The sequence below is a fragment of the Taurulus bubalis genome (assembly GCF_910589615.1).
Source record: "Taurulus bubalis genome assembly, chromosome: 15".
NCBI classification, from domain to species: Eukaryota; Metazoa; Chordata; class Actinopteri; order Perciformes; family Cottidae; genus Taurulus; species Taurulus bubalis.
Genome location: NC_136603.1, coordinates 7,488,372 through 7,503,146, shown reverse-complemented (window position 1 = coordinate 7,503,146; position 14,775 = coordinate 7,488,372). Strand labels below are relative to the sequence as shown.

Here is a 14,775-nt window from a genome sequence, read left to right as displayed (position 1 = left end):
TGAGAACTAGTCTGAATATAGTGTGGTCTGACTGGGTTAACATCCAGCCAGTTTGTCCTCAAAGGCGTACAGGTGCATTGTAAGGCTGCCTTTACTAGAGAGGCATAGCGGGAGTTGTGATAGAAAAGAGTCGCGTTATGCTCAGCGGCATCAGGAAAAGGCTTTCAACTCCCACAAGAAAGATAAAGCTGACCATGAAACATTGGAACATGAGAAACACATGAGAAACCATACAAACATAACTCACACCCACATGGCAGGAAGAGAGACACACCTGTGATGTCAAAGGGAAACGGAGGAAGCGCTTAAAAGGAAAAAAAGCGATGTCAGCCACACTATACAAGACTATGTAAGAACGGAATAAATCCGTCATTGTCCGGAGAATGGCTCAGGTTGTGTGCTTTGCTTGAAGAACACAAGCATCGGACTCTGTCTGATTCCAGCGCATTATTCAAAGAGCCAACATTTCAGAGGCTGAACCTTCAGTTTCTATTTGCAGATTTAATTTGAGTACAACTAAGGCTACTCTTATCTATTCTCGGCTCTACGTGACTAAATAATTGTTTTTAAAAAGATATACAAGTTTTAAATAAAACCAGCCAGCACAGAAGTTTGCAAAAAAAAAGCTTTTGGTCGATCGTGCTGTGCTTGTGTAAATATATAGGTGGTGGCTAACTGAATTAGGTTCACAGATGTATTGATAAAGTATAAATGGCATCAAGAAAATAAAAAGTACCAATAAAAAGTACTAGTAACGTTGAAGCGTCCGTTTAATACCGGGTATCGGAACGCATCCCTAACTTCAGATCACGTAAAACACAAAAGGTTCTTGCTAGTGAACAGTGTTCGTTGTAGAAACATGGCGGTGCAAGATGCCGGACTCTGTGGAAGACGACGCTCCCTAGAAAGATATAAAGGGCTTTTGCTAAGCTAAGGATACACAGCGATTCTTAGCTACGGGTGATTATACACTGATAATTTCTGCCAATAAACCCCTCTGAATGTTATACACAGTCCCTTTAAAAGATGATCCAACAGTGAGTGAGAGAGTCAAAATCCTCGGAGCCAGGAAGGCGGGGCTGAACATTGCTGTACATGTGTTCAGCTTTTTAAAGAAAACAATCTCAAGGATGTAAAATAAGACAATAGCTCATCATGCAGCGTGGAAGGCAGCCCTTGGCAGATGGGAGAGGGAGACGCTGGGATTTTGCAATATGCAGTCCAAATAAGTTACATAAGTAAGTTAAAACAACTTTGGGCTTCACGTGGGAGATGAACAGCGTACTCCTGGGTCACAGTCCTGTGCTTGTTTGACCTGTGGGTCCGGTTTTTTTTTTTGGGGGGGGGTGCCAGGTTCTGGATATTTATTGTGATACTCTTTTCTGTTATAGTGTTGTATTCATCCACGACTGGTTCTATCATCATAACATAAAGGATTTTGACACCCTAATATAGCGTGAAATGAACTCGCATGGGAAGAAGACAAAGAAGAGAAACTGATTTAAAAGTGCTGCCAACTGATTAAAAAGTTATTATTTCTTTGGGAATCAATTAGCAGAGGATACAAGTGTACACAGGAAACATGTTTTTTTTCCCCCAGTGTAGCCTTGTGTTAGTGTTTGTTTAGGTTTCAAAGAAATTGTCACTTCGACAGCTTTACCCGAGACATTCTTTGAGGTTGCCTGTTGAGATAACATCACCACTGAGGAGGAGGTTACGCTGTCTGATTCTTGTTGACATTGTCAAAATGGAGAAAATCTCACCAGGTACAAACATTACTGATTCTATTTGCAACAGTCAGGGCATGTACACGCATTGCAATCCATTTATTAGAAACAGATTAATGCAAACTTAACTTTTATTATTACAATAACTTTCATGAGAGCTCCTTTATCAGAAAATCTTTGTCAAATTAAGGTTAAAATAGGGGAATTACTTCAAATGCATTTGTAATGAGGTGAACACAGGTTTAAACTGGCGCATGCAGCAGCACAGCTGTTGATGCTGGTAAACATAATATTAAATTAAATTAACATAAATTGAATCCAGAACCAAAGAATACTGACACACTCCCTCAATTTCTGTCTTGTTCTGTTGGATGTCTGCAGTGGGCGACCACACATCCTTCCAGAGTGTAGCCCAATAACTAAACAAATCAAGTGCTCCTGGATTATTGGTGAAACCCAGTTATCTATGTAATTGCTTTCATCTGGTTATATATTCAGATCAAATCAAATTACAACATGCATGTCAACATACAGAGTTTATGCAAACTGAACAGATGTAATTGGAAAATAAATGTAATTTCACGTATGTAGGAAACGATCTTCCTGGCTTGGTCACCCTTGAGCTACAGCTGGATAGGAGGTCTCACTCAGTATGCGATATAAAGCTCTCGTACTGACCTACAGGGTCCCTCTGATTCTGGTGGAGGACCTTGCTGTTACTGCCGTCCATGTTGGCCATGTTAATGGTGTTGCCATCTGTCCAATAGATTTTTCTGTGTGGGAAGGTGTGAGGTGAATAGTTAGTGGTCCAGTTAGGCACAAGATATAATGAGGTTTAAAACATAGTCAATGGATGCTACCTTGTTATTAATTGAAAATTGAATGTAATATCTGCACAAATGTTTCAAGCTTGTGAAACATGTTGTCTTTACAACAGCAAGGCTTCGACTGCTCGTGCAGGTGAAGTCTGTGGGCACGTGCCTTGGTGCTATGCATTTGAAGTGAGGTACTGATGAAGTGCAGACTGCTCTAATCTACTTACCCCTTGGCGGGGTGCACTACAAGGCACCTTGGCTTATCAATGCCGTGGACGATGGAGGTCTTCAGGGAGCCATCAAAGCGAGCCACATTGATCTGCGACTCGTCATTTTCCGAGCTGAGCCAGTATAAGTTCCTGGAAAGCCAGTCTAAAGCCAGACCGCGGCAGTTCACTATGTCTGTCAGAGAGAGCAAAAAAAAAATAGCACGCCTTTGTGCTTTGCAAAACTCTCATGTAAATAAAGTCTGGCTACCTGAATAGTCTTCAACAACTAACTGTACTTTTACTTTCATATTTGTTTGATTGTGTCAAAGAGATGAAAAAACAACAATTACATATTAAAGTCATTAATTACAATGATTACTATATTATAATGAATAACTACTGCTCCATGACAAAGAACAATACTGCATTAGCAACAAGAGTATGTGTGCACCAACTAATCAATATTAGTTGGTGCACACTGTAGTACATAACAGCTTTAATTTTGCATTTCCATATTGATGTCTAGAATGCACCCACCTGCAGAAATGATGGTCTCTAGCTGGGTGCCATTGATGAAGGACCGTTTGATGGTTTGGGTTTTAATGTCAGCCCAGTAGATTCTCTCATCCTGGGCGTCATAGTCCACCACTGTGACATCATCAATGTCTGGCACCGTTAGCGCCGTCATGACGTTCATGTAAGGGTTGTCGATATCGACGCCACGGATTTCAGACCGCCGCACATAGAGGAGGAATCTTTTCAACGCTGGTGAGATGATTAAGAAATCAATCATTCCATAGTGTCGGATCCAGGCAAGAGTGGAATCAGAACAGCACAATTTGAATGCCGATGTCAATCAAATGTTCAGAAATTCACACGTTAAGCAACACTGTCCTGTAGTTCATATTATCCTATAGTTTCACAGTAACATAAGGAGAAAACGCGACAAATTAGGAAGATGTTGTCACTCACCAAAGCAGGATTGTTTGTTGGGTGAAAGCTTCATAAGGTGTGGGCAGGTGCAGGACGAGGTCCGGTTGTAATTGATGAGACACAGATGTGAGCAGGGGCCGCGTCCATCATTCTCTTCACATGGGTTAGAGGCTGACGGGAAGGGATGAAAGGGAGGAAAGGGGAACATATCAGAAAACTCAGCATGAGAAGTTGAGATGGCAATCAAAGAGATGGGGCTAGGATAAATACTGGATGCGAATATGACTCACTGCCTTTGCAGCATGACATTTACCCGCTTGTCTGATTGTTCAACTGACGGCATACTTTGCTGAAAACCATATTATGATATTGTTCTTGGTGTATACTAGCAAAAAGAGAGACAACTTGAAAGCATGACAATTCTGAGAAGAAATACAGTAGGAAAACCATGGCATTAACAAACGTCTGAGGAAGAGAAACGGCACAAAGATATGTTGAATGTTTTAGAGGGTCTCTTTTTTAAGCCCAAGCATTTACCTTGAGTTTGGTCTCTTGTTGCATTTGGTCTTAATAAATAAATTATAAAATGCAAAAGATAGAGTGTGTTGTTTACTCTTTGTCACTTCTCAGGAATTAAATTAAGGGTGGCATTATCTCAGTCACCCCCTTACTGTAGGTTAGCAGAATATCCATCTTAAGAACCGAAGCTGCCGACAGTTTCTACTAGACAAGCACAGCAAGCTCACTTTACACAGCTTTCAACTGAGCAGTTATCTTATAGGACCAATACACTTGTAGTCCGTTGCCATGAATTTCTCATTGTGCCCTTTCCGGAATAAATCAACACAGCAGAACTAAGGAAAGTAAACCACAGTTCAATTATCTTTCATCATGCTGCAAACACAGTTCATGCATCCTACACATTTGTTTCTCCTACTACTCTGGATGATTCATATCAAACAAGCTTGTTCAAAGTTCAAAGTTCAAAGTTCATTTCCCAGACTCCTTCAACAACACATTGGAGAGTCCCAGTGTATCACAAATATGGCTTATTTAAGACAAAAAAAAAAATATTCAACTCAAACGCAAACTGGAAACAGCACCCAGATGACTTAGTATGCTAATAGGTGGCATCTGAAAAGTGCTGCGTTCACCTGAATGATGGATAACGGGCAACAACAACAGAGCCAAGACGCTTGTTTGCTCTAAACTGTCAGATGTATTTGCAACAAATCAATTAAGAAATGAGCCTACTGCTATGCTAAGGCAGTGGAAATTGTGTTGCTCCCTATAAATAAAGAAAAGTCATATTCAGAAAAAGGCTCACATGTGGTGATGATACAATTCAGCATGCTAGTGCTTCTTTCCACTGAGAGAACCATATTTGTTGATGCATATTTGTTTCAAAGCCTATCTTATTTGTCATGATAATACTGCCGACATAATTCCAGTGTGGGTTGTCTGCCTGCAAATAACAACTGTGTGTTCTAAATGGTATGAATATTATATTGTTTTTTGTAAAGCTTTGCACACATTGAGAATAACAATTCAGCTTGTAAAAATATCCAACTGAATTAACCTCAGCCAAACATATTTTTTCTCCCTCATTAACCTAACTGAAAAGGATAAATAGAAGAAGAAAAGGATGTTTAGGTACTAGTACTGTGTACAATCATGCTAGTAGTATTGAAGACTACATAGTGCTAATTTGTGTTGAAAATTGCACACTAATTCAAGGCTACTGTATACTCAGCATCTAACTCAAAAGCAGAGAAGAGAAATAAGTGGAGCCTTAATTATTATGGGAGCATCCGAAGAAGTAATTTCCTCCGTATTCCGCTGTGTATTATGGTGCAATGGACATACATGTAGGTTTGTTTGCGAAGCTTTGTCTGTAATCAACAACTTAACAGTAATACCTGTGAGGTCTTGGGACTGCCTCATAATTTAAAAATGCTTGTTACCCATTCAAATGTAAAAACACAGTCTTGGCTTTTGAAGTGACACGTAATGTATTTACAGGCTGCTTATGCCGCCAGTGGAGCTCCACTGTGGCACCTGCTGAATAGATCTGCATATTTGTGTTCAGTTATCCCTTCTTCTTCCATCCCCCTTTTTTTATTTTTCTCTGGTCCAGATGTTTGTGGTCTAGTGGAGCATCACATCCCTAGGCCTCGGTTCTGGCTAGAGTGGATAATAACCCACCCCCACCCCCTTTTGAGCTTTTCTAAAATAGGATTAGGCACGCTTTCTGTCTTCTTTGCTAAAGCAGTCCCATTTGCTCACACTTATCTATGGTGAACAGTCATGAGAATGCAGATACAGGAAGGAAACAAGCAAATTAACTCGTGACACACTGGAGAAGCAGAGGAATCACTGAATAGATGCAAACCCGATTACCACAGTAATAATCCCCATTTAAGGATGGTGGCTTACATATGGAGGAAGCTGAGGCAGATATATTTGAAGCTTAGCAATGCCGAAGAAGGCCATTGCAAAAGAAACTGATCCATCAATCAGGCGGTCTTGGCACACATGGACCAACATGTTCCTTAATCCAGTGTTTTATTATTGGTTCTGCTTCCACAAATTAATAAAAAATCAATTTCAAAACAACCCATCTACCCAAAAATAAATAAATATTAAAGTAAATTGAAAACAGATTTCATGTTATTAATTTGAGCTCAGATATATATATATATATATATATATATATATATATATATATCTTGCAAGCAGATCTGCATTTCAAATAACATATGTAGAGAAAATCACTTCACTTTTGTGTTCAGAATCTTGGCTCACTTTGCTTCTCACAAAATTGATCACCTATTCCACTGTGACAAGATCCAGATTCAGCAGCATTCACTGGAAAGAAATGCTGGCAACACTGATGTGGTTTGAAAATTCTTTTGTATATTTCCTCTCACCACAAGACATTATTCACATAACTAATTAATTTGATAATTGGATATGCCACTATTATTCACAGGCAGATGTGGTTCCCATTCTGTAGCCATCTTTATTCACATTCAGTTGATAAAAAAAACAACGCCTTAATAAAGTGGTATGAACAAATTAAAATGGAATAATTTGGATGGTAAGAAAAACACATTCAGGGGTACCATTAACTCAAGCCAGTTAACTTTATGCATGAGTACCCTTTTCATTCAGACACATTATCATTGATTGACAGGACAAATTAATTCCCTTTTTGCAACATGGGAATAATTTGTGTTTTAAAAGATAATGTATCCTCAGTCAACATCCTGTATTAGTGGAGCATTATAGATAAATTCAATAAGAATCCTTTTTGGATTTTGATTTTAGAAAGGGGTGAGTTTGTACATTAAACCCCTTAACAAGCACCACCTTTTAGTGCACAAGCCTGAATATGACAGACCCAAAGGAGCATTGTTACTGCTCTTGAACCTACTGAACCGTTTTAATTGCTGCTCTGATCCTGGTCTCATTTGAATGATAATTCTTTGGAATTTACAATCAGAAGGTCAGATTTAGTCTAAATTATCCAGAGTTGCTCTGCTAAACAAGATAACAAGCCCCACTTACAAGGTCTGCATTGACTGCAATGCGTAAGGGGTTCAAATTCCCTACTGCGTATATATCCTAGGAGAGCAAAATCAACAAATTATGCATGAACCTAGTCCCGGCTAAAAAAGTGAAATAACACTAACAGTAATGAGAGAAAAAGAAAACTCTTCTCACCTTGTGGCTGCCTGCTGGGGTGGAAGATCTGCAAGTCAAAGGGCTGAGCACTCGTCTTCTGGATGACTGTGACGTTCCGCCCAGTCCACTTATTGGCTCTCGCTAACGTGTTCGTCCTCCAGTCTGTCCAGTAGACATTGCCTCCAAAGAGTGACACAGCAAAAGGATGGGACAAGTATTCGTGGCCCTTGAGGATCTCAATGACCCCACTTCCGTCATAGAGTGCAGAGAAAATGGCATCGGAGCTGTTCAAAAGAGACCGACACAAACAGCCATGTTAAAGTCTGAATTGCTCATCAAATGCATTGAAAGGGAGGAGGCCGATTAATGTGTAACACACCAGTCACACTCATGGAACTACTAAATTGTTCAAGACCCGCTTAAAACCAAATATAGGCATTGCACATTGCAGATCTCTAAATATTATACATCTTCCATTATTTAATGCACACTGGGAGAGTGGAGCTTCAAGTTAAATTTGTACTGAGGGACTGGACAAACGCTTTGAGTGTAGAATGTCATACATGTATTCAAAGTCCTAAAAGGTGTAAATGCTTCTCCACACAGCGTAAAATAATCCTGGTTACCGTGCATCTGTCCAGACAATCCTCTTTTCCAAATGATCCAGAGTGAGTCCATTAGGCCAGGCACCGATTTCCATATCCTTAAACACAATGTGTCGACCTCCTCCACTCATTGATGCAGCCTCGATTCGGGGGAAAGTAGCATCCCAGTCAGTCCAGAAGAGGATCCTTGGTGAAGGAACCCAAAGGCAACACTTAGTATTGATCACTGGCTGTTTGTCTTTATAAGGAAAAGCAACAATATATACACTGCACAATATATATTATTTTATAGATCCACTAAAAAGGTCTGTTAGACCATAGAACCACCTCAGAACAATTCCTCAGCCACATGCAATCGTCAGTGCTACAACTGAAACTGAAAAACACAGTAAATGCATCTACAATGCTGTTGAAGCTGTATGCATTAACACAGAGGGTGGCAGTAAAGACTGTCCAAGAACAGCACCGGAGATCCAGTGCAACCCTCAGCATCTACAACATGCCTTGAAATGGGAGGCCATCTGTTTTATTATGACTTCCCACTGCTCAATGAGGCCTGCAAATGAACACTGTCATTGATGTGAACATCGGCAGAATCCTGAGTCATACTCCAACTCAGCAAATAACACCTCTGTCCTCCCTTGGTCGAAAAAGTCAGCTAGAATGAAGGAGAAAATGGGTGCTTAAGCTTAAATCACATACTGACGACAACGAAACAGTGTTAGGAAGAAATATCCTTGTCCAGATCAATAACCTTATTCACTTGATAAGGCCTCCCTGATCGATTGCCCACTCCTTTGAGTGGATTCAAGTAATTAGATTAGAATTATTGCCCTGGAATGGAAATGCGCCTGTAGGCACCAAAAGCACCCATTAATCCTACTCTGTACAACCATGAAATGTAGTCATCCTCACACATGTGAAAGAGTGCTATAGGGGAGAGTGCATGAGCAGATTACTCATTTCTTAGGGGCGTTAAATTGATTTTTAAGAAGGTCTGGATTTTGCTTCAATCTGAAATATACTCGCTAAAGTATACAACTGCTGGCTACTTCTTAGATGCATTCACCCAAATTACCTAATGGAATACAAGCAACACACCTACAACAGAGAAAATATTATGTTTATTTTTTTGTACCAGTGTTTATCATTTAAAATATTATATTATCATATTATGTTCTTTAGATAGGGAAACACATGGGATACAATATTGCAACTGTGTTTAAGGCACTCAGAAATTAAACAACTACGTGTTTCAATTAATAGACAATCACTTTGCTATTAGTCTGTGATAAAATGATACTACTAATGTAGTTTTTCATTTGAATCTTTAACGAATAATCGATACAATTTTATCCAACATCCCTCTAAGAGATTTTCTTTTAAGAAATCCACTCAGTAATCATAGTTTTACAACAGACCACATATGATGCAACACATCTGGGGGACATACAGAGTGCAGCTGTTATTGTGACAATTGCAATGCACAGCTTAACGTAATCGTACATTCAGGTGCATATATTGGCTAATCGACCGGGATCCCACCCTTCTCTGCCCAGACTACATGACCAACCAGTAGAGTCACAGCAGAGCGACATGATCCTTCACCAGCTTTATCACCTGTTTGCACCGGCAAACACTGACAGCTGTGCAGCTGTGTTTGAAGGGGCACCGGGCCAAGACAGAGGCAGAGCAGTTGGGAAGTGAACCTGGGCCTCTGCATTAATGGGTGAGGTTTTTTCCACTACCTCGCTCAGATGCACCTGCATTTTTTTTAATCAGTATCTCTCCTTGCAGAACTAATTTCCCCAACTTACAGCAGTTACTGCTTGCCAAGAATGCTTGTATCCCTGCATGATATACTAAAACTATATTCAATAGTCAAGAAAAAGGGATATAACTCATTCTAATTCTACTAACTTTTTGGCATTTTTTTTGTTTTTTGTTATTCTATATAGAAACCCTTCCAGAAATCAGAAAATATTGCCCAGTAGTTGAAATATACGATACAATTGCATTTAAAGAACCATATTTGAAATCACAGGATAGACTTCTCAGCATTATGTCCATGCCTTTAAAAAACTAATATGATGTTGACTCCATTTGGAATCCACAGATGAAATGATTTTATACAAATTAAGAACACCATGGTCAATTATAATTGATTAGCTGGAAGGACATGGAGGGCTGCATGTATACAAAACCCAGCCATGCAAACTGGACCAGGTTTTTTATGAGGCATGGTCCTGTTGTCATTTTCTGAAAAACTCCCTTTCATCATTTAAGGACTGAGAATAATGTTCTAACCTCTTTGGTTAAAACCTCAAAAAACAGCATGCAAATAAGAGCAGACTTTGTGGCGATTTATTCAACGTGTTATTACTGATGCACCATTTTTAAAATACTGTCAGTGCTATCCATCATGCCCATCTTATCAATTCGTAAATCAGCGTCAGTCAGTGCTTTTGCTGCACATTTGTTTTATCTGTGCCTTGCACAAGAGGATAGTGGATCGATGGCTGCTTGTTCTCACATAAGGAATAACGATTCAGTTGACAAAATTAACTCAACCGGGATTTCCAAGAGAAAAGTGTGAGACAGTATACTGATCGATGTGAGCTAAGAAAACACTTCCTAAATGGATGTATTATGTTTACTGCTGCAGCTAAAATTAAGTTGTCTAAATCATGCCATCAGAGTTATTTCCAGCATCCCCATATCTGTGATCCTAACGCTGGATTAAAGCACCTTCATTGTTGATCTGTAATCGGAAAACTAAAAGAGATCTCACATACCACGGAAAAACTGAATAATAAGGAAATAAAATGGTATCCCGACACAACCTAATATAAAATCTTTGAAAATTGAAGGCCATGCCAACAGTGAAATACGTTTATTTTCCGTTAACTATAATTATAAAATGCACTAACAATTATGATGCACTAAAACCTTTCACTGCTCAGTAAATCTCATTTACAGATTGAAAAGTAAGACGAAAAAAAAAGAACAGTAAAATAAAAACACTCACGCATACAGACAAATGAAGATTAGAGAGCACCTGCCAAACACACTTGTATGCACGGCACACACTCTCAAACAAGCAATGCTAGTACAATAAAATATGCTTCTTATTGTAAGGAAATCCATAGGTTGGCGTGTCATGATAGCATGAAAAAATTGCATCATGACATGACAAACATATATTGGCCCTCCTGAGTGTTTCCTCTTTAGGTAGTTCAGTTTAATTTCAAACGGGTGGGAGGCAAAGTTCCAAACTGTTAAAACAGTCCAAAACAACAACTATCAAAGCCTCCCAGGCTGTTGCATTATTGCCTAATAACCAGGCTGATACACCCAGTGTGGCGTCATCCAACAACCTATTTTTACCCTTTAAAAACTGTAACAAAACACAAAAAGACAGTGTAATCGATGCACTGTGACAGATGTTTTCAAGTCTTGCTTGCTGACTGGGCAAAGGGAAGGCTGCCATTTCAGATTCACAGATCAGTCTACAAACACTCTCCACATGCATCTCAGCAGGATAAACAACCATTATTTTAAAATAGCCCGTAGGGGGATAATGTGCGAATAAAAAAAGCATATTTTGGGATTTGTATTTTGAAGTTCTTGCTTAAATTGTTTAAAAACAATTGCTGGGGAACAAGGATGAATGGGCAGTAAAGCGTGTAAAGTGGGAGCAATGGTTGCGAGGATATTGGCTACATCAGTTGTCATTATTGGAATGGAGCGTACTGCTTTAATGGACCTTAACACGGCAAACATCTTCATACGTCAAGGCAGATGCAGACGTGAGAAATACAAGGAGGTTGTAATTTTACTTTATTCCAATAATCTCAGAGCCTGATGGATAGCGCAGCTACCAGCAGGCTCTGTCAGTGGGAGGCAGTGCGTAACATACCCTTGCCCCGGGTCGAGAGCGATGGCCCGCGGATGCTCCATGCCTCCGGCAATCAGTGTGGTGCGCATATCTCCGTTAAGCTTGGCCACCTCAATCTGGTCCAGATTGCTGTCAATCCAGTAGAGTTTTCCAGTAATCCAGTCCACAGCCAGGCCCTCTGGGGTAGCCAGACCATGCTGCACAACCACCTCAATCCCTGTCACCCCTGAGACAACAATAACAACAACAACACAGTAGCATGACTATGTAGCACTGACATACGCTGTAGTCAAGGGGCAGAGCTGGTGGTTGCCGTATCTTTACAGTGCTCAAGACAAAAGGGGATATAGCTCTTCTATATAAAGAATATTGCTTTCTTATATTACATTAACAATTGTTAAAGGGTTTTCAAAGAATATAGCTGTGAACACGGAGACTGTATACTGCCACAAACAAAAATCCAAAGCAAAGGAGAAGTTCTTAGTCATCTTTTTACGAGGGGGGGATACTGTAGTACAGCAGCTCAAGACTTCTGGTCCAGGCAGTATTTTTCAACTTTGGACTACCTGTGATAAATTTGCAGCGAGAGACAAATGGACAATATCAACTCACAGCATCAGCCCTGAGTATGCGTAACAACAGTAGAGTAAACAGAGAGCGTTATCGTCGCCAGTGTCTCAGACCTCCATTACAGCGTCCGCAGCAAAGATGAGCAAGACACGACTCTCTTTAGCCAATACATCACAGCAGTCTTTAGATAGAACATGCTTGTGGGGGTGTATTTATTTGTGTGTGCAAATACCGCCAGACTCGGAGAGCCTTCCTCTGTAGATCTTATCCTCCACCACATCTGTCCAGTAAAGGAGGCTGTGATTAAAGTGGAAGTCTAGCGCAATGGTGTTCCTCAGTCCCGGCACCAGCAGGCTGTAGTCCCGCTTGTGAAGGTCTATTCGTCTTATCTCGTGCCGGATGGAGAAAATGATGAAAGCCTCAAAGGGATCTGGCCAAGGAGAGAGACAGGAAACAAGCACAGTATTGTTTTTAAGGAGGACCACCAAGGGCTGAGCGATGTTTTGAGTAAATTGTTAATCGACAATGCATGACAACATGTACAGCATTGGACATCGTGGGAAAGTGTTAGCTAGTGAGCAGAGAGGGGGATCTTTTTCTTTAACAAGAGTGCCACTGGAATATATCGATGATAACGGCATGTACAGCTCTGCCATATTATCTGAGGAATAGCATTGTCAACGTAAAAGAAAAATTGAAGAAAGAATGAATTAACAATTTATAATATACCAGGAAACCTTTACCTCCAAATCAACAATGGGATACTTGTGAATGTTATCGCATTCGAACATTTTTACACATTTCTTTTTTTGTGAAATCAAAGTAACAATTGAAAGCACGACATGGCCCAAGTACAATGTCCCATGAACATCCGCACACAAATGAACATACGCACACAAATCTACATATGTATGAGTCAGGACTTTAAAAGGAAGGTTAGAGTAAAAGTGCTGCTCCCAGCATCTTTTTTTCTGACCTTTTTCAGAAAAGCGCTGATGAAAATGAAGGAGAAGCTTGTTTTGGCCACGTCTTTCCATCCTGAGCGCTTTTTTGTACGTCAGTCAGGCACTATCATGACAAAGACCGAAAAGCCCATTTCTGAGAGCAGATCGTCCGGGCGGACACAAAATGTTGCTGGTGTTGTTTGCTTTTCCCGCCCTATGTGTTGTGTCCGACAGATTGTCCTACTTTAACTCTACGGCTGTCCTATTGAGTGGTGACATCCATGCTGTATAAATTATGAGGGCAAGCATCCTTGATTGGTGCTCATGGAGAAAAAGTGAATTGTTTATTTTTCATGAATAATAGTGTTTTTAACATCAGTGCTTTGGTCAGCGTTTTTTGTTCTACAGTGTGCTCTGTCAATGAACTGACTCAAGGATGGGCTAAAAAGGCAAGGGATCAAGAAACCACACGCTGGTATTATTAAAATGCATCATGTTATTAACCTAGCAACCATCAAAGATCTATTTAGTGCTAGAAAGACTTCTTTTTTTTAAATTAGCTAAGCCAATCTACATTATTGTATTTTATTGTTCATGACCACCAGGTACAAAGGCAACTATAGTACAAATACGTATTGTGGGCTAATAATAAACTAAGAGGTTCCATTCAGCTGTGCATGCTGGCTCATGGCTTCGTAAGACACTTGAAGAGAACGAAACGATTGTTCATGTCGTCAGTGAAAGCTGTGCTTCTCCTACTGCACAAGAAGTCAAAATGTCTGCTGTGAAAAATGCCTCCTCTTTTTATGTGACTCTATATAACTGGTGCTAGCTCTGTGTTGCAACATGAGCTGGTAGAATTGCAACAGGGCTACATTGAATGACTGTCACTGAGATGCAATCTATTTCCCACTAACATATGGTGTATTACAACATATTTAAATTAAGTAAATTCTGCAGGACAATTGAAACAATCGACCTTCATTTATTTCCATATATGTATTTCACTCAGCTTTCGCTCTCTCTCGCTGTGTGCGTGCGTGTGTGCGTATGTGTGTGTGTGTGTGTGTGTGTGTGTGTGTGTGTGTGTGTGTGTGTGTGTGTGTGTGTGTGTGTGTGCGTGTGTGTGTGTGTGTGTTGATCCACTGTGCACAGGACATACTTTCAAACACATCTCACTGGTTTCTACCACCATGTAGTGTACATTTATATGCATCAGTTACAGCCAAATCAATGTGTTGCCAAACACTCTGGGAATCAACACATTCCATTTTTCCATTTTCTGAAAAAGTGGATACATTTGAAAGTGGTCTCTTTGCAGAAATGCATTTAGCAGGGTCTCTAAAAAGAAAAACGTCCTAAAGCTGGCAACAGAGCTGGCAATAGA

General features: G+C 40.0%; 1 protein-coding gene across 1 annotated transcript in view; it reads right to left on the bottom strand.

Annotated features, from left to right (window-relative positions):
- The window catches only part of lrp1bb (low density lipoprotein receptor-related protein 1Bb), a gene marked incomplete at both ends in the record, with an annotated part of 233,942 nt that overhangs the window by 78,975 nt on the left and 140,192 nt on the right, over positions 1-14,775 (bottom strand). Inside the window, 8 exons of the mRNA XM_079230683.1 lie at positions 2,406-2,500; positions 2,770-2,944; positions 3,289-3,516; positions 3,724-3,855; positions 7,411-7,655; positions 7,998-8,162; positions 11,896-12,100; positions 12,677-12,874. Of these exons, the coding sequence (XP_079086809.1) occupies positions 2,406-2,500; positions 2,770-2,944; positions 3,289-3,516; positions 3,724-3,855; positions 7,411-7,655; positions 7,998-8,162; positions 11,896-12,100; positions 12,677-12,874 (1,443 nt within the window). The remainder of the gene's footprint in view (positions 1-2,405; positions 2,501-2,769; positions 2,945-3,288; positions 3,517-3,723; positions 3,856-7,410; positions 7,656-7,997; positions 8,163-11,895; positions 12,101-12,676; positions 12,875-14,775) is intronic.